The following is a 24,384-nucleotide window of genomic DNA, read 5'->3' on the forward strand; positions in this document are numbered from 1 at the left end:
TCCTAAAGGGGTACAAGTCACCTTGGCACGAGTGATTATCTTTCAGCACCTTCTGCACTGGAGTGCTTCATTATTTTTATTATTTTAGTTACATTGCACCTTTAGTGCACTTGAACTTTCATTTGTGGACTTTATTTTGCACTGGACACTTTACCAATTATTTATTAAGTTTACATATTTAGTCACATATTGCATAATGTACGAAATATTTTGCACTTAAATTTATCACTTGTTGCATTATTTAGATTTACTAATCTGCAAGCGCTGTGTCATTTTGTTTACCACTTATTGGTACTTGACCTCAAGGGGAAAACAAAGGGAGCACATGAAGCACCCAGACCAGCATGGCAGCATGAGGAAAGGTCCCACATACATCAGTTCCAAAGGATGTGTACACCAAATACTCTATAGCCAAAACAGCAGGAGTCCTGTCCAGTGTTGGGGTAGTTACTCAAAAAATGTAACTAGTTACTTCTGTAAATTGTAATGAGATTACTTTACTAGTTACTGCATTTGAAAAGTAACTTCACTACTTATTACTTTACTTTCCTCTTTCTAAATTGACCGTGTAGAAGAAGATACATGACACTCTTTCTGCATAGAGTTTATTGTATAAACACAGGCTTTGGGAAACATGAGAACAAAACCTGAAAAAAACAGAATAAAACATAAAGTGCAACAAAAAGTCATAAACTTCATCCCTCTCTATTCTTCCAAATAACGATTGTATCGCACGGCTTGGGTAACGCAGGAAAGCGCGTTCCTATAGCCTAGTAAAGTAGTGTAGTTACCTCCTATAGCCTAGTAAAGTAGTGTAGTTACCTCCTATAGCCTAGTAAAGTAGTGTAGTTACCTCCTATAGTCTAGTAAAGTAGTGTCGATACCTCCTATAGCCTAGTAAAGTAGTGTAGTTACCTCCTATAGCCTAGTAAAGTAGTGTAGTTACCTCCTATAGCCTAGTAAAGTAGTGTAGTTACTTCCTATAGTCTAGTAAAGTAGTGTAGATACTTCCTATAGTCTAGAAAGTAGTGTAGATACCTCCTATAGCCTAGTAAAGTAGTGTCGATACCTCCTATAGCCTAGTAAAGTAGTGTAGTTACCTCCTATAGTCTAGTAAAGTAGTGTAGATACCTCCTATAGTCTAGAAAGTAGTGTAGATACCTCCTATAGCCTAGTAAAGTAGTGTAGATACCTCCTATAGCCTAGTAAAGTAGTGTAGTTACCTCCTATAGCCTAGTAAAGTTGTGTAGTTACCAATATTAGTATTGTAACTAGTTACTTTACTTAGTTACCAAAAAAAGTAATGTAGTTACTGTAATTAGTTACTTTGTAACTAGTTACCCCCAACACTGGTCCTGTCCTAGGGCCATACAAACTTCGCAAAGTAGCCAAAAATGGCAGATAGATTCCAATCCCACTTATAGTGGGTGGTAACAAGGTCGCCCCTCCAATCTCAGGAGTCCCCCGAGTCACAACTTCTCTTCTCTGGAATATGGCGCTACTACTCCTACTTGTACCGATCCTCACCGTCAGATACCCCTCCAACTGGAGAACTCGGGAGGGCCCTTTGAGCCCTGCGTGGTGCCGCCTCCTCCACTAGGCCCAGTATGCAAATCTACCGGGGCTGAAGCAGTTAAAAGCTCAGAACAGAAAAAGTGCTGAAATGATTTTCTTTGCGGCAGTGCATGCTGAGACTTGTGGTTCTTGAGAAGATCGGGTACTGCAGGGTATCCGCGGCACCCACTGCCCCCCCCCCCCAGACTGCAGGGTACCCGCAGCTCCCCCACTCTCCCCCCCCCCCCCGATTGCACGCACTTCTCACCTTGTGACGGTAAAGCAGATCACAGATTTGTCTTTTTTCTTGTCTCATGGCAGATATTTATAGGCACAATCTATAATTAGACGCACACGGTGGATTCGGCAAAGGTGGGATTCTCCTGAACATCACAGCAAAGATTTTCTATCAGGGAGAGAATCTGCGGGGGATTCCTGGTCACATCGTACTCAGAGGTGTAACTAGAACCTTCAGGGCCCCGGTGCAAGAAACCATGAAGGGCCCCCCCCCCCGGACCCCAGGCTGGGCTCTTCCCTTCAAGCCTGGGGCTCTTCCCACTGATCCTGGGGCCCTTTACTCTTGTTGCGGGGCCCTTTATTACGCCTGACAAGTGGTGGCAGTGTGAACCGGGACTGATAGGAATAAAAATTATCAAAAAAAATTTTTTTTTCAAACTGTGTAAAAATAAAAAACAATAAATAAAATAAATAGGAAAAAAAAAATGAAAGCGCCCTGTCCCCATTAGCTTCAACGCAGAAGCGAAGGCATACGCAAGTCCCACCCACATATGCAAACGGTGTCCAAACCACACATGTGAGGTATCGCTGCGATCATTAGAATGAGAGCAATCATTCCCCCGACCTCCTCTGTAACTCTAAACTGGTAACCTGTAGACATTTTTAAAATGTCGCCTATGGGGATTTTTAAGTACCAATGTTTGTCGCCATTCCGTGAGTGTGCGCAATTTTGAAGCATGACATGTTGGGTATCCATTTACTTGGCGTAACTTCATCTTTCACATTATAGAAAAAAATCGGGCTACCTTTACTGTTTTTTTATTTTTCAATTAAAAAAAAGGTGAATTTTTTTTAAAAAAATTGCGTTTGGAAGACCGCTGCGCAAATACAGTGTGATAAAAAATATTGCAACGATCTCCATTTTATTGTCTAGGGTCTCTGCTAAAAAAAAAAAATATAATGTTTGGGGGTTCTAAGTAGTTTTCTAGCAAAAAAAACCTGATTTTAGCTTGTAAACAACAAGTGTCAAAAATAGGCGGGGTCTTTAACCACTTGTCGACCGCTCACATGGAGGGTAATGCGGCAAAGTGGTTAGTTATCGTCCAGCGACGTAGGTCTATGTAGCTGGATTGCTCCCCTTGTGGGCGGCGCGTGCGCGCCGCCGGATGGCTCGCTCCCGCTGTATTCAGACACAGTTGGGCCAGGGGAGGAGAGGCGGTGATCACCGCCGCTCTTCCCCGATCGTTGGGGATCAAATGAGGAGATCCGCCCGCTTGTGTAAACAAAGCGGGCGGATCTCATAAGTTACAGGCAGGGACAGTAAGCACCAGGCATACATTAACCCCTTGATCACCAATAAAAGTTAACCCCTTCCCTGCCAGTGTCATTATTACAGTTGCAGTGCATATTTTTAGCACTGATTACTGTAGTAATGTCACTGGTACCCCCAAAAGTGTCAAAAATGTCAGTCAGGGGTCCGATCTGTCCGCCGCAATGTCGCAGTCCCGCAAAAAAAAAAAAAATCGCAGATCGCCGCCATTACTAGTTAAAAAAAAAAAAAATTTCCCGTAGTTAGTAGCTGCGATAACTTTTGCGCAAACCAATCAAAATACGCTTATTGCAATTTTTTTTACCAAACATATGTAGCAGAAAACAAATTGGCCAAAAATGTTAAAAAATTTTGATTTTTACTTTTTTTTGGGGGGGGAATTTCATATAAAAAAATGTGAAAAATATTGTTATTTTTTCAAAAATGTCGCTCTTTTTTAGTTTATAGCGCAAAAAGTAAAAATTGCACAGGTGGTCAAATACCACCAAAAGAAAGCTCTATTCGTGGGGAAAAAAGGTCATAAATTTAATTTGGGTACAGCATCGCACGACCGCGCAATTGTCCGTTAAATTAACGCACAAATATGGCCTGGTCAGGAATGGGGTAAAATCTTCCGGTCTTAAAGCGGTTAAAAAATACGCTCATTGAGAATTTTTTTGTCAAAGACATGTAGCTAAATACATTTTGGCCTAAATATATGACAAAAATTGAATATATTGGATATTTTTTAACTGTCAAAGTAGAAAAATATTGTTATTTTTTCAAAATTGTCAAATTTTTTTATTAATATCGCAAAAAATGAAAACCGCACAGGTGATCAAATACCACCAAAAAAAAGCTCTGTTTGTGGGGAAAAAAAAGGACGTAAATTTAGTTTGGGTACGGCGTTGCATGACCGCGCAATTGTCAGTTAAAGTCGCACAGTGCCGAATTGCAAAAAGTGGCCTGGACGTAAAGCAGGAAAATCCTCCGGTCCTAAAGTGGTTAAGTGGGAAAATGTAAAGAAAAAGTGTCAGAAAATGCCGGGTCTGGAAGTGGTTATAATACGTTCGTCTTGTAGCAAATATCTCTTCCTACAGCAGAAAAATCAATTAGCCTAACAAACATTAAACCCCCTTCCCTGCCAGTGTTATTAGTACAGTGACAGTGCATATTTGTAGCACTGATTACTGTAGTAATGTCACTGGTCCCCCCAAAAGTGTCAAAAATGTCAGTCAGGGGTCCGATCTGTCCGCCGCAATGTCGCAGTCCCGCAAAAAATCGCAGATCGACACCATTACTAGTAAAAAAGAATGACATAAATCTTTCCCCTAGTTTGTAGACGCCATAACCTTTGCGCAAACCAATCAATATACGCTTATTGGGATTTTTTTACCAAAAATATGTAGCAGAATACAAATTGGCCTAAAATGATGAAAAAAGATGATTTTTAATTTTTTTTAATATAGCCGAAAGGAAAAAATATTGTTTTTTTTTTTTTCAGAATTTTCGTTCTTTTTTTGTTTCTAGAGCAAAAAATAAAAATCGCACAGGTGATTAAATACCACCAAAAGAAAGCTCTGTTTGTGGGGAAAAAAAGGACATCAATTTTATTTGGGTACAGCGTCGCACGACCGCGCAATTGTCAGTTAAAATAATGCAATGCCGAATCACAAAAAAATGGCCTGGTCATTAGGGGGGAAAAACCTTCCAGTCCAGAAATGGTTAAAGTGTAACTCCACTTTTGTGGGGGAAAAAATAACAAATAAAGAAAAAACAATATAGCGTATACAATTGCGACACAAATCATATTGTAATTGAATGTTAACAAAAATAGCCTTTCCTCTTCAATCTGCAGCTCTATCATTTTCTGTAAAATACAATATGGCCGCCTGGAGCAGTTCTGTACACAGAATGTATACTGACCACACCCCCAGAAACATTTCCTGCTTGTGTGATTGGCTCACCAAGTTTCCCAGAAGTCTGCACTAAGATACAAGTCAGATTTCTGGCATCCCCTGCATCAAAAATTTAATTTGTGGTGAGATCCTCCCAGTAGGAACACGTCTAAAGGGATGCAGACCCAGCAGCTTCCCTCATTAGCCGAGTGGTAATTATGAAACCACTCCCATTAGACTCAGCACAGAGGAACAAACAATGATTTCTTCAGAATAACAAAAGGAAGGAATCTGCAACAAAGTTTGTTACATTCCCTGCAATGTACAGAGATCACCCAGAGGGGAATGTTTTCTTTCTTAATAAAAGTGGAGTTATGCTTTAATGTGCACAGTTGGCTTTGAGGTCAACTTAACAATGCAAAGTATGGGAGTGGCCTTGCTATGGAGCTAAACCTTTTTCTGACACTTGTTGCTTACAAGTTAAAATCAGTATTTTATGATAGAAAATTACTTAGAACCCCCAAACATTTTATATATATATATATATATATATTTTTTTTTTTTCAGAGACCCTAGAGAATAAAATGGCAGTCGTTGCAATATTTTATGTCACACTGTATTTGCAGAGCGGTCTTTCCAACACAATTTTTTAAAAAACAAAATAGACTTTCATGAATTAAAAAATAAAAAAACAGTAAAGTTAGCACAATTTTTATAGAATATGACGTTATGCTGAGTAAATAGACACCTAACAAGTCACACTTTAAAATTGCGCACACTCGTGGAATGGCGACAAACTACGCTACTTAAAAATCTCCATAGACGAAGCTTTAAAAATTGTTAACAGTTACCATTTTAGAGCTACAGAGGAGATCTAGTGCTAGAATTATTGCTTGCGCTCTAACAATCGTGGTGATACCTCACATGTGTGAGTTGAACACTTTTACATTTGCAGGCGCGATTTACGTATGCGTTCTTTTCTCAATGCGAGCATTATTATCATTAATATTATTTATTTATTTTTTTACACTGTCCCTTTAGATTTTTTAATTTATTTTTTGTTATCACTTTTATTGCTGTCACAAGGAATGTAAACATCCCTTTGTGACAGCAATAGTAATGTGTCAGGTAATTTTTTGGAAGGATGTGGGGTCTATAAGATTTTTATTTTGTTATTTTATTTTTTACATTGTAACTTTAAAAAAAAAAATCTATATACACTTTAAGTGCCCGTTCACATACGAGCGACGCTACTTCGGGTGGCGACCTCCGAGGTCGCGGTGCGAGCAGCGCGCCGTGACCTCGGAGCGGCCGCCACGGACTTCATAACATTGAAGTCTATGAAGGTCGCCTCCTGGTCGCCCCAAAGAAGCTCCGGACCCTTTTTCTAAGTCGGAGCGACTATTAGCACGGGTCCGCAGCTTCCCTATGGGAGGCGACCTACGGCGACCTGTGAGGCGACCAGGTCGCCTCACAGGTCGCCTCAGTGTGAACCGGGACTTATTGTGGTCTGCTGTCACAAGGAATGTAAACATCCCTTGTGACAGCAATAATAAGGTGTCAGGTATTTTTTTTGGAGGGATCTGGATCTATAAGACCCCACATCCCTCTTTTGCACTTAAAAGCTTTCAAAACGCTAAGTTTGGCCGTTATGAATACAGTACTGACATTTTTTTTTTTAAATCTAGAGCCTTTAATGCTCCAGGTAACCAGAAGTGATGTCTTTAAATTACATTTTTTTTTTTGTTATATTTGTTTTTAATTTTGAAGCTGTTCCTTTTAAAAAAAAATGTGATCACTTTTATTGCTGCCACAAGGAGTGTAAACATCCCTTTGTGACAGCGATAGGAAGTGACAGGCAGTGCTGTATCTTGGCCTAGGCCAACAAGGCCCAGGCCTAGGGCGGCACTTTGCAGGGGGGCAGCAAAAAAGCTGCACCCTGCACGAATAAAAAACAGCCTCCTCCCGGGTCCCGCACGAAAAGGGTCTTCGTCGGCTTGCGCTACACTTTTAATATAGTGCCAGTCTTATGGGGTGAATTGGGCCAGAGGGCAGAGTCCAGAAGGCAAATCAGTCTGGCAACTCCATAAAGCGGTCAGTGATGAGGCTGCACAGATGGGCACTGATGAGGCTGAACGTCTGGGAACTGATGAGGCTACGCTGATGGGCACTGATAGACTTGTGGTCTGTGGTTCACAGATGACAGGGTTGTAAACAGTAAAGGGCGTGGCCTTTACAGGAAGGGGTGGGTCATATGTAAATTAGGGGGTGCACAAGTTTAGTCAGGCCTAGGGCAGCACAAAACCTAAATACACCACTGGTGACAGGTACTCTTTATGGAGAGATCTGGAATTTATAAGACCCCCAACCCCTCCTTTGCACTTGAAAGTATTCAAAACGCCAAGATCTGTATTTTTGGAATACTTTCTATTCTTAAAAACTGCTGCCTTAAAGACTCCAATAAACCAGAAGTGATGTTGCGGCATCGTTTCTGTGGTTACTAAATCTGAGACCCGATCAAAGCCGATTGCGGCGTAGTTTGGGTCTCCGGCCAGCCGGTGGGATGGAAGACCCAGGTGGAGCAATAACACCCAAGTGGCTGATTAGCCGCATCAGTCGTTATTGCAAGAAAGCCGACCGTCGGCTGTGAAAACGGGACCGGGGCGATGCCTGTAAAGCTTTTTTTTTTTTTTTTCTGGACCGAAAGGTTTTCCCCCTTAATGACCAGGCCATTTTTTGCGATTCGGCTCTGCGTTACTTTAATGGACAATTGCGCAGTCCTGCGACGCTGTACCCAAATAAAATTGATGTTCTTTTTTTATCCACAAATAGAGATTTCTTTTGGTGGTATTTGATCACCTCTACGATTTTTTTATTTTTTTTTTGTGCTATAAAACAAAAAAAAACGATAATTCTGAAAAAAAAAAAAAAAAAACAATATTTTTTACTTTCTGCTATATAACATTCCCAATAAAAAAAAAAATGTAAAAATCAAATTTTTTTCATCATTTTAGGCCAATTTGTATTCTGCTACATATTTTTGGTAAAAAAAAATCCCAATAATCTTATTTTGATTGATTTGTGCAAAAGTTATTGCATCTACAAACTAGGGGAAAGATTTATATAATTTTTATTTATTTATTTTTTACCAGTAATGGCGGCGATCTGCGATTTCTAGCAGGACTGCGACATTGCGGCGGACAGATCGGACCCCTAACTGACATTTTTTGGGGGGACCAGTGACATTTCTACAGTAATCAGCGCTAAAAATATGCACTGTCACTGTACTAATGACACTGGCAGGGAAGGGGTTAACTCAGGGGCAATCAAAGGGTTAGGTGTGAGCCTAGGGGGTGTTTTCTAACTGTGAGGGGGATGGGCTTGTGGAATCAATACAGAAACCTGGGTTCCTAAATAGGAGGAGCTCTGTGCTCTCTCCACGGGGAGCGATCGCGGCCGCTGGCCCCGTGAATCAGTGCCTCCCGCGGATTGCTGTACAGGTACAGCGATTCACGTAGCTGAGCCAGCCTGCCGCAGTATATCTGCGGCGGGCGGTCGGCAAGTGGTTAAATAACAAACATGTAATACTTACCTGCTCTGTGCAATTGTAGTACACTGAGCGGCCCTGAACCTTCTCTTCTGGGTTAAGGAGCGGGACAGGAAGCCGGCCGACAACAACCGTCCTTAACAACCGATGACAGATCAGCTGTCAGCGGGCTTCCCCACTGAGAGCTGAAATGTAAACAAAAGAATGTTCGCAATAGAAAATTTAGGAAAAAAAAAACAGCGTGCTCCCCCCCCCCCCCCCCCATCTATACCAGGCCTTTCAGAAATGGCCCTGGTCCCCATCAACATGGGAACAAGGATCTTTGAGGTGGGGGGGGGGGGAAGAGCCCCCCCACCCCATAGCACCCCCCATATTGAGGGCATGTGACCTGTTATGATTTGGGAGGGGGGGTGCTCGCTTGTCCCCCCTCTTTCCTAGCCTGCTGGGCTGCATGCCTGGATAGGGGCCTGGTTTAAATGGGGGGGGGGGACCCCCATGCTGTTTTTTTCTGAATTTTCTATTGCCAGCATTCTTTTGTTTACATTTCAGATCTCAGCGAAGAAGCCTGCTAACAGCTGATGAGTCAACAGGAAGCCGGCCGCCGCGTCCTTAACAACCAGCTATTTTTCACACAGAATTCCAATCAGTCGATCATTTTTCGACCAATCTGAATTGGAATCGTTCCCAAAATTTGGAATTCGTTAGGAAATGAATTGACAAAACTAAAATTTAACAAGTTTCAGCAAAACTTGTTACTATTTTATTCAGAGATTCAGATACATTCAAATCTCCGAAAAAGTAAAAATTGGTCTGAACTTATAATCGGATCGAAACGAATTGAGGGTGTCTACCACCCACAAGCTGCATTAAAAGCACTCAACATCCTTATGCAATATTAAGTATTTACAGATGAAATAATTAACGGCCATATTAAAGACCGTGCATTCCTTTTAAATGGGATTCTATGTCTCTGATTTACAGAAAATAGACCATAATGGCTAAAGTGGAACTAAAGCCTATATTGGAAATATAATGGTAGGAAATAATGACATCCTGCGTTTCTTCTGAAAGCTCCTTTTCTACCTGCCAGCAGTCGTCTTATTATTGTACACTGAGTTCTGCATCAAAACTTGGTGTAGATTCTCGACATGACTTGGTACATTTTTGTAAATCTCACATACAGGAGCTACATTATCCTGGCCCAGACAATCAAGACAAAAAAACCCAGAAGAAAATTGAGCACAATTTGGGAGAAGACACCAAACTGGAACAAAATTGGGTGAAAACTGAGAAAAGATACCAAACCTGGAGGAATATTGGGCAAAAAATTGAAAGAAGACACCAAACCTGTAAGAAAACTGGGCAAAAGTAGAGAGAAGGCACCAAACCTGGAAGAAAACTGGCCAAAAGTAGAGAGAAGACACCAAACCTGGAAAAAAATGTCCAAAAATGGAAAGACACCAAACCTGGAAGAATATCGGGCAAAATATGAGAGAAGACACCAAAATTATAAGAAAATTAGACAAAAATGGAGAGAAGACACCAAACCTAGAAGAAAATTGGACAATCAATTGGGATGAGACATGAAACCTGGATGAAAATTAGACAAAAATGAAGAGAAGACACCAAACCTGGAAGAAAATTGGGCAAAAATGGAGAGAGGACACCAAACCTGGAAGAAAACTGGGCAAACATTGAGAGAAGATACCAACCCTGGAAGGACATTGGGCAATACATTTGGAGAAGACATCAATCCTGGAAGAAAATTGGGCAAACATTGAGAGAAGACACCAAACCTGGAAGAAAACTGGCCAAAAGTAGAAAGAAGACATCAAACCTGGAAGAAAATGTACAAATATGGAGAGAAAACACCAAACCTGGAAGAATATTGGGCAAAAAACCAAACCTGGAATAATATTGGGCAATAAATTGAGAGAAGACACCAAACCTGAAAGAAAATTGGGCAGTAAATTGAGAGCACACACCAAACCTGGAAGAAAATTGTGCAAAAATGGAGAGAATACACCAAACCTGGAAGAAAGCTGGGCAATAACTTAAGAGAAGACACCAAACCTGGAAGAAAATTGAGCAGTAAATTGAGAGCAGACACCAAACCTGGAAGAAAATTGTGCAAAAATTGAGAGAATACACCAAACTTTGAAGAAAACTGGGCAATAAATTGTGAGAAGACACCAAACCTTGAAGGAAATTGGGCAAAAATGGAGAGAAGACACCAAACCTGGAAGAAAAGTGGCAATAAATTAAGAGAAGACACCAAACCTGGAAGAAAATTGGGCAAAATAATTGAGACACCAAACCTGGAGGAAAATTGGACAAGAATTGAGAGAAGTCACAAAACCTGGAAGAAAACTAGCCACAAATGTAAAGAAGACACCAAACCTGGAAGAAAACTAGCCACAATTGAGAGAAGACACCAAACCTGGAAGAAAACTAGCCACAAACGTAAAGAAGACACTGAACCTGGAAGGAAATTGGGCAAAAATGGAGAGAAGACACCAAACCTGGAAGAAAAGTGGCAATAAATTAAGGGAAGACACCAAACCTGGAAGAAAATTGGGCAAAATAATTGAGACACCAAACCTGGAGGAAAATTGGACAAGAATTGAGAGAAGACACCAAACCTGGAAGAAATCTAGCCACAAATGTAAAGAAGACACCAAACCTTGAAGAAAACTAGCTACAATTGTAAAGAAGACACTAAAGCTGGAAGAAAACTAGCCGCAATTGAGAGAAGACACCAAACCTGGAAGAAAACTAGCCACAAAACGTAAAGAAGACACCGAACCTGGAAGGAAATTGGGCAAAAAGGGAGAGAAGACACCAAACCTGGAAGAAAACTAGCCACAAATGTAAAGAAGACACAGAAGCTGGAAGAAAACTAGCCACAATTGAGAGAAGACACCAAACCTGGAAGAAAACTAGCCACAAACGTAAAGAAGACACCAAACCTGGAGGAAAATTTGACAAGAATTGAGAGAAGACACCAAACACCAGACCTAGAAGAAAAGTTGCCAACAATTGAGAGAAGACACCACACCTGGAAGAAAACTAGCCACAAATGTAAAGAAGACACCAAACCTGGAAGAAAACTAGCCATAATTGAGAGAAGACACAAAACCTGGAAGAAAACTAGCCACAAACATAATGAAGAAACCAAACCTGGAAGAAAATTGGGCAAAAAAAAAAGAAATCTGAGAAAACGCCAAACCTGGCAAGTTGCATAGTTATAGCAAAAACTCACCCAACTGCAAGCAGATTTAGTTCTGCTTTAAGTGGGAGTAATTTTTCAAATTATTTCCAAATAAACACCTCAAAAGTTTTATTGTAGAACTATTCACCCCCTTGCTGTGAAAACCTCTAAATAGACTCCAGTGCTTGTTAGCTGCCATCAGATGTCACATATGTAGATGAATGGAGGCCACCTGTGTATAATGAAAGCATGGCAAGAACATAAAATAAATATACCAGTTTATGAAAGGCTTAGGGACAAATCCAAATAAAAAGCTGCATAAAGAACAAGGAGCTATCAAATCAAATCCAGGATAACATTTTGGAGAAGCACAAACTTGAACCACTAAATATGTCAATAAAACATAAAAGTAATCTTGCACAAAGAAGGCAGTCAAACTAAACTCAGTGACCAGTTAAGGAGGGTAGAAGTCAGAGAGTCAGGGCCGCTGATAAGGGGGGGGGACCACCCGAGCACACAGGGAGGGGGATTAGTGACAGACGACAATTGTGTCTCTCTTCCTCCTGCAGATTAAAGCTGGTCTCTTCCCCATCTCCCTGCTGCCAGCTTTCAGCTGCTGGAGGAAGAGAGACACAATTGTCATCTGTCACTAATCCCCCTCCCATGGGATGGGACATGGGATGTCTATAACCCCCGAAGCCTCACAAAGCCAGGCTTGATGGACCAGCCACAAAAAGAAAGCTGGGAAACACTATGTGCAGCTAGGAGGGCAGCAACTTCAACTCTTCAACTTGATAGCCAGGGGTCAGAGGTCATCTAAAGGCTGATAGTTGTTGCCTTTTTAGCAGCCTTACTGCACATAGTGTCCCTATGGAATAACTGAGCTCTGTAGTTCTTACATTTCTCTTAGCTAGAGGATTCTGTTATCTGAGTTAGTATACTGTAAGGTCAGGCAGCAGCTATCCGACTTTAGGTGACCTTTAAAGTCATACTAAAAAACATCGTTTACTTTAAATTCTCCCTTCTACTTCTGTATGTGGATGACGGCACTGTCATTTTTTAAATAAAAAAACATCTAAATACCTTTTTTCCTAACGGATATCCAGCTGTCACATGACCCGGCTCTATCCCAGCCTGTCTGCAGGGAAACATAAGCAGGAATAACTTTTAGTCCTCTGATGCTGGTCACATGTTAACCCCCCCCCCCCAAAAAAAAAAAAACAGCCTTTGGAATGCAGAGTAAAAATAAATAAATAATATCAATAAACTGTTTTAAATTGTCATACAAATATACACTATATTGTCAAAAGTATTGGGCTACCTGCCTTTACACGCACATGAACTTTAATGGCATCCCAGTCTTAGTCCTTAGGGTTGAATATTGGGATGGCCCACCCTTTGCAGCTATAACAGCTTCAACTCTTCTGGGAAAGCGGAGACTGTGAGCCAAGCCTTCTCGACCAACATCAGTGCCTGACCTCACAAATGCACTTCATGAAGAATGGTCAAACATTCCCATAGACACACTACTAAACCTTGTGGACAGCCTTCCCAGAAGAGTTGAAGCTGTTATAGCTGCTAAGGGTGGGCCAACTCAATATTGAACCCTATGGACTAAGACTGGGATACAATTAAAGTTCTGGACTCTGCGGCATTATAGGCCTCCTTAGACCACCATCCAGAGCACTGTGCAGTATTACAGGCCTCCTCATACCACCACCCAGAGCACCGTGCAGCATTATAGGCCTCCTCAGACCACCCTCCAGAGCCCTGTGCAGCATTATAGGCCTCCTCAGACCACCCTCCAGAGCCCTGTGCAGCATTATAGGCCTCCTCAGACCACCACCCAGAGCACTCTGCAACATGACAGGAATCCTCAGACCACCACCCAGAGCACTGTGCAGTATTACAGGCCTCCTCAGACCGCCACCCAGAGCACTCTGCAGCATTACAGGCCTCCTCAGACCACCACCCAGAGCACTCTGCAACATGACAGGAATCCTCAGACCACCCTCCAGAGCACTGTGCAGTATTACAGGCCTCCTCAGATCACCCTCCAGAGCACTGTGCAGTATTACAGGCCTCCTCAGACCACCATCAAGAGCACTGTGCAGTATTACAGGCCTCCTCAGACCACCGTCCAGGGCACTGTGCAGTATTACAGGCCTCCTCAGAGCACCGTCCAGGGCACTGTGCAGTATTACAGGCCTCCTCAGAGCACCGTCCAGGGCACTGTGCAGTATTACAGGCCTCCTCAGACTGTCCAGAGAGGCAGAGAGTGTTCCCCAAATTTTCCCTTCTAGCACAAATGCCCTTCAAACATCCCCAATAGCACAAATCCCCCTCCAAAAAACAAAAATGCCCCCTCCTAGCACAAATCCAACCCCCCCCCAAAAAAAAATATTACCTTTTCTAGCACAAGCCCCCAAAATCCACCCTCCTACCACAAATCTTTTTCCGTCCAACCCTCCTCTTAATACAAATCTCCCCCCCCCCCCAAATCATCACTCCAATATTTCCCCTCCTAGAACAAATCTTACCCCCAGCCGTTTCCCAAATTCCCCCTCCCAACGCAAATATCCCCCCCCCCAATCTCCTCATGGTGCCCCCTCCTCACATGATACCACAGTGCCCAGGACAGCTGTCCCTTCTGCCCACCCCTTGTCCCGGCCCTGTGTACAGCACATCATCAAGAGCAATAGAGCGACATCCTTCATGTACACTTCACCAACGCAGCCCTCCTCAGATTGGGGAATTGTAGACAATTGTAAAAGAGCACACAGGAGGGGGCACACGCCTCGTACATTACCAAAGGTATAAAACAAAACATACAGCCAAAGAGAAAATCACAAAAATAAATGCATACAGACATTTTATGACACTGGATCTCAATCCATAGCGTGGCCAAACACACAGTAACCCTGCGCTGACAATCTGACGTGTTTCAGGGACACACCCCCTTTTTCTTTTAGCTCTGAGGAAGGGGAAGTGTCCCCTGAAATGCGTCAACCTGGCAGCGCAGCTTTACGGTGTGTTTGGCCACGCTACAGTGATTTTGTAGGTTTGCCCACTGACAAAGAAATTATCAGTCTATAATTTTATTGGTCGGTTTATTTTACCAGTGAGAGACAGAACAACAACAAAAATATCCAGAAAATGCATTTCATAAAAGTTATAAATAAGTATTTGACCCCTTCCCCAAACATGTCTTAGTAATTGGTGGAGAAACCCTTGTTGGCAATCACAGAGGTCAGACATTTCTTGTAGTTGGCCAAGAGGATTGCACACATCTCAGTAGGGATTTTGTCCCACTCCTCTTTGCAGATCTTCTAAAAAAGTCATTAAGGTTTCCAGGCTGACGTTTGGTAACGGACCTTCAGCTCCCTCCACATATTTTCTATAGGATTAAGGTCTGGAGACTGGCTAGGCCACTCCATGACCTTAATGTGCTTCTTCTTGAGCCTTTGTTGCCTTTGCCGTGTGTTTTGGGTCATTCTCATGCTGGAAGACCCATCCATGACCCATTTTCAATGCCCTGGCTGAGGGAAGGAGGTTCTCACCCAAGATTTGATGGCACATGGCCCCATCCATCGTCCCTTTGATGCGGTGAAGTTGTCCTGTCCCCTTAACAGAAAAACACCCCCAAAGCATAATGTTTCCACCTCCATGTGTGACGGTGGGGGTGGTGTTCTTGGCGTCATAGGCAGCATTCCTCCTCCTCCAAACACGGTGAGTTAATTCCAAAGAACTCGATTTTGGTCTCATCTGACTACCAATTCTCCTCTAAATCATTCAAATGTTCATTAGCAAACTTCAGACGGGCTGTACATGTGCTTTCTTGGGCAGGGGGGACCTAGCGGGTGCTGCAGGATTTCAGTCCTTCATGACGTAGTGTGTTATCAATTGCCCACCCCCTCTCTCTTCTCATTGGTTTACTGACAGCGATGGACAGCAGCGATGACATCAGCTCACAGCTCCGCCCTACGCGTTTTGTCACACGTGACATCGCCCGGGGTACAGGACGACATCACGTGTGATGAAATGCGTAGTGAGTAGCTGCGTGCTGACTTCATTGCGTCCTACAGATCCCAGGAGTGCAGATGTTGGATGTATTGCCAGGGGAAGAATCTGTACATTGTTTGGCGCTATGATAATTTTTATAATGTAATTGGGATTTTAAATTTTAATAGAACATTTAAGAAGGTTTTACATTATTAGCGCATTCTGTTTCTATATTCCTATCCACGGTCCATGGGGAGAATGTTTTGATGGAGGACCACTATTCCTTGCCTCCTACAGAGAGTGTTTTGAACCTGCACCTAAGAGACCTGGGTATGATTGATTAAGATCTGAGCCTTTTGGATCTTTCTAGAGATAGAAGGTCATATATGTAGCACCCTCATAGGTAGGTGCTAGTGAGAGAGTATAGTTTTCGGCTCTGACTGCCTATCAGAGGAGCAGAAGGCAAATTCTATTGCTTTCTCCTTAACAGAGAGCAGGCTCTGTGAGTTAGGTCTGCTCATGGTGCTCAGTGTGTGATTCATCTGGCCTAGGGGGTGTTTCACACTGGTCCAATAGGGAGGCATATTGGACAGTGGAGGAAACCAGGCCAATGGGTACACGGGTTTTGATACAGCCTCAGTGATTGGCACAGACTGGTGCATTCTGGGGTGTGGTATAAAAGCCAGGAGCACATGTGTTAGGGGTCTTTGGCTGGTGAGCAAAGTCCCGGGAGGAGAGTGGCGGCTGCCTCCTCTTCTGTAGCAGTGGCACGTGGTTTCAGGCGGTTGGCCTGGTGGACCAGAAGGAAGGAGCTGAAAACAGAGGTCCAGAACTGACTAGAGGGGTTGAGACACTGGAGACCCTGGAAAAACAGTATCGTGAGTACAGGGGATCGTGTCTAGGGGCCTGACCTGAGGGGGGCCACCCCGCAGTAGCATAGTCAGAGGGCGGGTGTCAGCTGGTGGGGTGGGTGCTAGGTGAGTACCCTGAAGATAGTTACTCAATCAAGTCTTAATCTTAAAGATCATCTAGTGGCACGATGAATCAGCAGCCTGGCTGCATCTACAGACAGGAGTCCTCATCTTTTGTGAAAAGTTCAATTCTGGAGTATCCCACTCTTCCCTTCTCCTATCCCTAATTTAAAATAAAAACACAAAAACAACTACAACCCCTAGACTGTTTATTGACTGAGCCCGGAAGAAAAAAGTTGAATTGTGCATGCTGCAGTTGCTAACGGTAACCCAGGGGAACCCGAAATTGTAATATCCAGCAGTCCTCAAGGGGGCAGTGCTACATATATATTGGGTAAGCGTGTATTCTTACTATCTGAGGTGGAGGCTCTGCACAAGGATGACATACATTTTACTAGTGATGGATATCGATCTATGAACTTTCTAAGAAGAATTTTCTGCTTATTCACGTGGACTTTCATGCTTTTTGTTGCACTATATTCACTTTTTGGATTGAATATTTGTTTTATTTATTTATGGTGTTCATTTTTGGATAGCGCAGCTCTAAAATTTATGATTTATTGATTTATTACACTGTGTTAAGTATCTCACAGTTAAGTTTTTGCTTTGCACATTATTGTATTCTGTGATTTGCACAAGGACATTTTTTTTGCACGCATCACGTGCACATCGCTGGATCGTGATGGGGCTCGGGTGAGTATTAAGGGGGCTGCTGCACACAGAAGGTGTTTTACCTTCATGCATAGAATGAGTGGAGGTGAAAAAAACTTTGAGTCTTAAGAACCACTTTAATTCACATTAACCACTTGCCAACCGCCCGCCGATATACTTCCCACCCACATGTATACTGCGGCAGGCTGGCTCGGCCACGCGAACCGCCGTACCTGTACGGCGCGTGTGCGCAGCCGAAAGTGTGCTCGCACCCCCATTAGACAGCGGGGAAGCAAATCCACGGGGCAGGCAGCCGCGATTGTCGCCGGGCACCCGCGATTGCTCCCAATGGAGAGAGAACGACGGTCTGCTGTTGTAAACACAGCAGACCATTGTTCTCTCCGGAATGAACACAGAGCACCTGTGATTCTCCTCCTATTTAGGATCACAGATCTATGTGTTGATTCCACAAGCCCACCCCCCTCAGAGTTAGAAAACACCCCTTAGGCATACATTTAACCCTTTGATCGCCCCTGAGTGTCATTAGTACAGTGACCGTGCATATTTTTAGCACTGATTACTGTAGTAATGTCACTGGTTCCCCCAAAAGTGTCAAAAATGTCAGCTAGGGGTCCGATCTGTCCGCCGCAATGTCGCAGTCCCACTAAAAATCGCAGCTCGCCGCCACCATTACTAGCAGTGCTTTAAGTGGCCCAAAAGAGGTGCCGGTACTCTATTATAGCCTATAAATTTTGTCGCCCCTCCCCACCCCACATCAGGGTCACCCCCTGGCCTGGGCTGGGACTCCGGAGCAGGGGGACTCACTGGTGGTGACTGGTCTGGCTCTGGAGTGGGAAATATTCTTGGGGGAGGGGGCAATTGAGGGCGCAGATGTCCAAAATGAGCGTACTGGTACGCTTAGGCGCACGGAGAGGTGGTGGTATGCTCAAGAGCCATATTTGGAAGTGGCGGTACTGAGTACCAGTGCATACCGGCCAACTTAAAGCACTGATTACTAGTAAAAAAAATAAATAAAAATGACATAAATCTTACCCCTAGTTTGTAGACGCGATAACTTTTGTGCAAACCAATTAATATACGCTTATTGGCATTTTTTCTTACCAAAAATATGTAGCAGAATACAAATTGGCCTAAAATTATGAAAACATTTGATTTTTACATTTTTTTTTATTGGAAATGTTATATAGCAGAATCTGAAAAATATTGTTTTTTTTTTTTTCAGAATTGTCACTCTTTTTTTTTGTTTACAGCGCGAAAAATAAAAATCGCACAGTTGATCAAATACCACCAAAAGAAAGCTCTATTTGTGGGAATAAAAGGATATCAATCTTATCGCATGACCTCGCAATTTTCAGTTACAGTAAAGCAGGGCCGAATTGCAAAAAATGGCCTGGTTATTAAGGGGGTAAAACCTTGCAGTCCAGTGGTTAAAAAGGATGCAAATTTCTGATTGGTTGTAATGGGCATTGGCCTTATTGTCCTTATGCACGGGTTCTGATAATGAGCGCAGTAATACTGAATGAAGAGTTGATATAAATGTCTCAGAATCCCGTCATCTGTCTTGAGATATTGACCTTAATGACTTCTGAAGCTCAGTGATTGAAACAAAATGACAGCGAGTCTCTATGACACATTATTAGCTTTGCATAATACAGATGTGGGTTGCTATCTTGCATTGCTCTGCTCCCGCTGGGAAATGTAATCTAAGCCTCGAAGATACATGACAGATTTCTTTTTTTTTGTCTTGTAGGAAGAAACAAGCTCACATGCCTCCTTCTTGTTTCATCTTCTCGGAAAGGTTTGTCTATTGTTTCGCTCCGCTGGGATTTATATCATCAAAGCTCAAGAAAACATTGTGCTAGTGTCATATCGCCATCCGCAAGGGCATCCCCAAACACCTCCAGCCATACAAGAGAGACTTCCTGACATAAAAGAGAGACTTCTCATTGTACCGGATAAATATCTATGTGCTCAGCTGATCTCTGAGTGAGGAACGCAAGAATTCTTTTGTCAAATTTATTGATTGCCAATTGGAATAAAAAAAAAAAAAAAAAAAAAAACTCTTTAAGCCTTGGACAAGACAGGTCGGATTTTTAATAAGGAAGAGAGGGACATATATCTTGGGCCAACGTCATAAAAAAAAAGTCAAGTTTACAATTTTTACCAGCTAACATTGACCTCATGGGTACATTTTAGAAGGTTTACTTATTGTAAAACCCAAAACCCATAGCCAGACCAAGTGAATTGACCAATGACCTATCACCTGAAGCTTCCTAACCTCAGCTTACTCACATCCCAATTCCTACACTGAAATATTTGGAAATTACTGGAGCCAAAGAAGTTGGGACGCTGTCTTTGAGGTCTTCAAAGGACTTCCATGGTCCAGATATTCCTTAGAACAGACGCTGAATGGAGTGCAAAGCTTCCTACTGACCAACATCTGGAGGCCCCATCATCCTCGTATTACTTCTTCGCCAATTATTTCCAGTTTCTTGCAATTTAGTGAAAGCGCTTATTTGGGCAAGATGATGATGAATGAGATTCCAGACTTGGCATCGCCCTCCTCTCTTGGGGTTGTTACAGCCACCTGCGTGTCCAAGGTGGAGCTTCGCGTGTGCTGCAAGAACCTGCTTGATAGGGACACACTCAACAAGTCTGACCCATGTGTCCTGCTCCTCATGCAGTCCCAGGGCCAATGGATGGAGGTAAGAGAGACAGCAATCCTTAATTTTGTCAAGATGGAAGCTTACTTGGTTTATTGTGCAGACTGACTATAGACAGGGCCGGGGCAAGGGGTGGGAAGTAGGGGCAGCTACCCTAGGGCTCAACAAGTCTGACCCATGAGTCCTGCTTCTCATGCAGTCTCAGGTCCAGTGGATGGAGGTAAGAGAGACAGTAATCCTTAATTTTGTCAAGATGGAAGCTTACTTGGTTTATTGTGCAGACTGACTATAGACAGGGCCGGGACAAGGGGTGGGCAGTAGGGACAGTTACCCTGGGGCTCATTAAGTCTGACCCATGTGTCTGGCTTCTCATGCAGTTTCAGGGCCAGTGGATGGAGATAAGAGCGACAGTAACCCTTAATTTGGTCAAGATAGGAGCTTACTTAGTTTAATGTGCAAACTGACTATAGACAGAGCCGGGACAAAGGCTGGGCAGGAGGGGTGTTTGTAAGACTGCCGCGCAAATATGGTGTGAAATAAAGTATTGCAACGATCTCCATTTTATTTTCTAGGGTCTCTGCTAAAAAAAATTGATATCATGTTTGGGGGTTCTAAGCAATTTGCTAGCAAAAAATACTGATTTTAACTTGGGCTAACTTTACTGTTTTCCTATTTTTTAATTCAAAAAAGTGTATTTTTTCCCAAAAAATTGCGTTTGTAAGACCGCCACGCAAATACGATGTGACATAGAGCATTGCAATGATCTCCATTTTATTCTTTAGGGTCTCTGCTAAAAAAAAAAAAAAAAAAAAAAAAATTATATATATATATATATATATATATATATATATATATATATATATATATATATATAAAATGTTTGGGGGTTCTAAGCATTTTTCTAGCAAATAATAAAATAATACTGATCTTAACCTGGGCTAACTTTACTGTTCTCTTATTTTTTAATTAAAAAAGTGTATTTTTTTTTTTAAAAAATTGCGTTTGTAACACTGCCGCGCAAATATGTTGTGACATAAAGTATTGCAACAATCTCCATTTTATTCTTTAGGGTCTCTGCTAAATATTTATATATATATATATATATATATATATATATATATATATATATATATATATTTTTTTTTTTTTTTGTATAATATTTGGGGGTTCTAAGCAATTTTATAGCAAAAATTACTGATTTTAACTTGGGCTAACTTTACTATTTTCCTATTTTTTTAATTCAAAAAAGTGTTTTTTTTTCCCAAAAAAAATTGCGTTTGTAAGACCGCCACATAAATATGGTGTGACATAAAGTATTGCAACTATCTCCATTTTATTTTCTAGGGTCTCTGCTAAAAAAAAAGAAAAAAAAATATCATGTTTGGGGGTTCTAAGCAATTTTCTAGCAAAAAATACTGATTTTAACTTGGGCTAACTTTACTGTTTTCTTATTTTTTAATTCAAAAAGGTGTATTTTTTCCCAAAAAATTGCGTTTGTAAGACCGCCACCCAAAAACGGTGTGACATAAAGTATTGCAATGATCTCCATTTTATTCTTTAGGGTCTCTGCTAAAAAGAAGCATATATCATGTTTGGGGGTTCTAAGCAATTTTCTAGCAAATAATACTGATCTTAACCTGGGCTAACTTTACTGTTTTCTTATTTTTTAATTAAAAAAGTGTATTTTTAAAAAAAAAAAATTGCGTTTGTAACACTGCCGCGCAAATATGTTGTGACATAAAGTATTGCAACGATCTCTATTTTATTCTTTAGGGTCTCTGCTAAATATATATATATATATATATATATACTTTGTATAATATTTGGGGGTTCTAAGCAATTTTCTAGCAAAAATTACTGATTTTAACTTGGGCTAACTTTACTATTTTCCTATTTTTTTAATTCAAAAAAGTGTTTTTTTTTTTCCCAAAAAAAATTGCGTTTGTAAGACCGCCACGTAAATATGGTGTGACATAAAGTATTGCAACTATCTCCATTTTATTTTCTAGGGTCTCTGCTAAAAAAAAAAAAAAAAAAAAAAAAATATCATGTTTGGGGGTTCCAAGCAATTTTCTAGCAAAAAATACTGATTTTTAACTTGGGCTAACTTTACCGTTTTCTTATTTTTTAATTCAGAAAAGTGTATTTTTTCCCAAAAAATTGCGTTTGTAAGACCGCCGCACAAATACGGTGTGACATAAATTATTGCAACAATCTTCATTTTATTTTCTAGGGTCTCTGCTAAAAAATAGCATACATCATGTTTGGGGGTTCTAAGTAATTTTCTAGCAAAAATTTACAAATTTTAAACAAGTGTCAGAAAAAGGCTTTAAGTGGTTAATCCTGGTTGAATGGTGGTCTTGGCATTGACCCGTGTATAGGGAGCCTTACGGATTGCTTTGTAAGCATGAATTATTGTCTTAATTATCACCAGCGGATTGCTGTGGAAGGTCCGGGGGGGGGGGGGGGGGGGTAATTGTGCTAGTGCTGGAAATGTGACGTCGCGTTGCGCTTTGCTATGTATCCTGGCAAACCCGAAAAGAAACGGATGAAGTAATGAAGGTAATTAGGACAATATAATGTTCTGGAGGTGACATAGCGATACAAAGCGATTTTCCTCCTGCTCTAATGTTCCCGAATAAATGGAATGAATACAAATACTGCGCCTTTCCCCGTCCCAGCGCGCTATTTGTATGATTACTGCCCGCCCAACGCTCCACATAATAACCAACCAATCAAACCGCATTCTATACAAAGGTGCTGGAATTCTTATTTATACCTCTAAAGTCGGAGAATATATTCATTTGCAATGTTACATTGATCATTTCACTTTAAAAAAAAAAAAAAAAGTTAATTTCAGCGCAAGTGCGTCCCGCGTTCCTCTTGTGCTGTGGGAGCTCCGAATATGTTTAATATGCAATATTCATATTCAGCTATAAAGTTGGAGCTCTGCCACGCCCCCTCTGCATCCCTCACTGCAGCGCTTGGGGCCTTCGCCATCCAATAGGGAGGCAGAGCTGCAACTTCAGAGCAAAAAGTCAACATTTGCATTCTAAAGGGTGTATTTAATTATTTCATCCGTTGAAACTGCATGTAAATTCATTCTCTGCGGAGAGGGAAAAATCAAATGTTCTTAGGCTTTACCCTCTGCAGATCAAATGTTATTCATTAAGAAAAAAAAAAACAGTGTGCATGGGGAAAATACCTTAATATGGCCACTAGATGGAGCTGAGGAATATATTTGCATTTTCAATGATACCTAATGTGGTATTGTCCTAATTCAAGCTCCTTTTTTTTCAGTGAGTAACATTCGATCTGCAGAGAATATAGTCCGAGGACGTTCAATTTTTGCCCCATTTGAACAGAATGAATTTACATTAATTTGATGGATGGGCAGCTATGAAACTTTTTTTTTTTTTTTTAATAAATACAGTTTTTCATCCGTTTTTCATCCATTGTCATCTGTTTTTATCCGTTTTTATCCGTTGTCATCCATTTTTCATCCATTGTCATCCATTTTCATCCTTTATCATCCATTTTTATCCGTTGTCATACCTTTTTCATCCTTTATCATCCATTTTTATCCGTTGTCATCCGTTTTTCATCCTTTATCATCCATTTTTATCCGTTGTCATACCTTTTTCATCCTTTATCATCCATTTTTATCCATTTTCATCTGTTTTGATCAGTTTTTATCCATTTTCATCTGCCTGCATCCGTTTTTCATCCGATCCATTTTTTTAATCGATGAAAAATAGGGCTTTCATCTGTTCAAAAAAACGAATGTTGACGGAAGCGGATAAAAACTAATGTAAATGAATGATCACCCGTTTTTCCATAGGAATGCAATGATGTCCGTTTTTCATCCGTCAACGAACGGACAGGATGTGTGAAAGGGGCCTATAGGGTCCTTTCACACGGGCTTTCTGATCCGTCCCCTGTCAGTTTTTCAGGTAGACCTCATTGGATGCTCCATGTACCTCTATAGAGTGGCAAATTTCAGCGGTGACATGTCCACTGACACCCGCTGCTATCCCATCCGATCCTGTCTGTGAAATCCAGACGGATGGAAACCCTATTTTGTATCCGTCTGGAGGATCGGATGGGATAGGATTGGATGAAAATGGACAGGCAGTCTCAGTCTAATCTCCCACAGAGGAGAGCCGGGACCTGACAGGTCTGTCTCTGCAAAGTAAGTGGAGACGGACCTGTCTCCTATGTCCACGCCTACTTCCTGTGTCCAACACTAGGTGGAGCACGCGGGCGCAAAGTGCCCGCCAGCGCCACCAGCTGTATCCAACAGTAGGTGGAGCTGTGACC

At 41.7% G+C, this 24,384-nt stretch overlaps 1 protein-coding gene across 2 annotated transcripts in view; it reads left to right on the top strand.

Moving 5' to 3' along the window:
- Positions 1-24,384, top strand: part of CPNE7 (copine 7) — a 149,039-nt gene that overhangs the window by 21,879 nt on the left and 102,776 nt on the right. The window contains exon 1 of one of the 2 annotated variants that reach the window (XM_082269608.1): positions 19,742-20,106. The exons of the other annotated variant lie outside the window; for it this stretch is intronic. Within the exon in view, the coding sequence (XP_082125734.1) occupies positions 19,927-20,106 (180 nt within the window). The 5' untranslated portion in view covers positions 19,742-19,926. Of the gene's footprint in view, positions 1-19,741; positions 20,107-24,384 lie in introns of those variants that run through there. 2 annotated transcript variants of the gene reach the window in all.

Source organism: Pelophylax lessonae, assembly GCF_965119305.1.
Source record: "Pelophylax lessonae genome assembly, chromosome: 10".
In the NCBI taxonomy this organism is placed as follows: domain Eukaryota; kingdom Metazoa; phylum Chordata; class Amphibia; order Anura; family Ranidae; genus Pelophylax; species Pelophylax lessonae.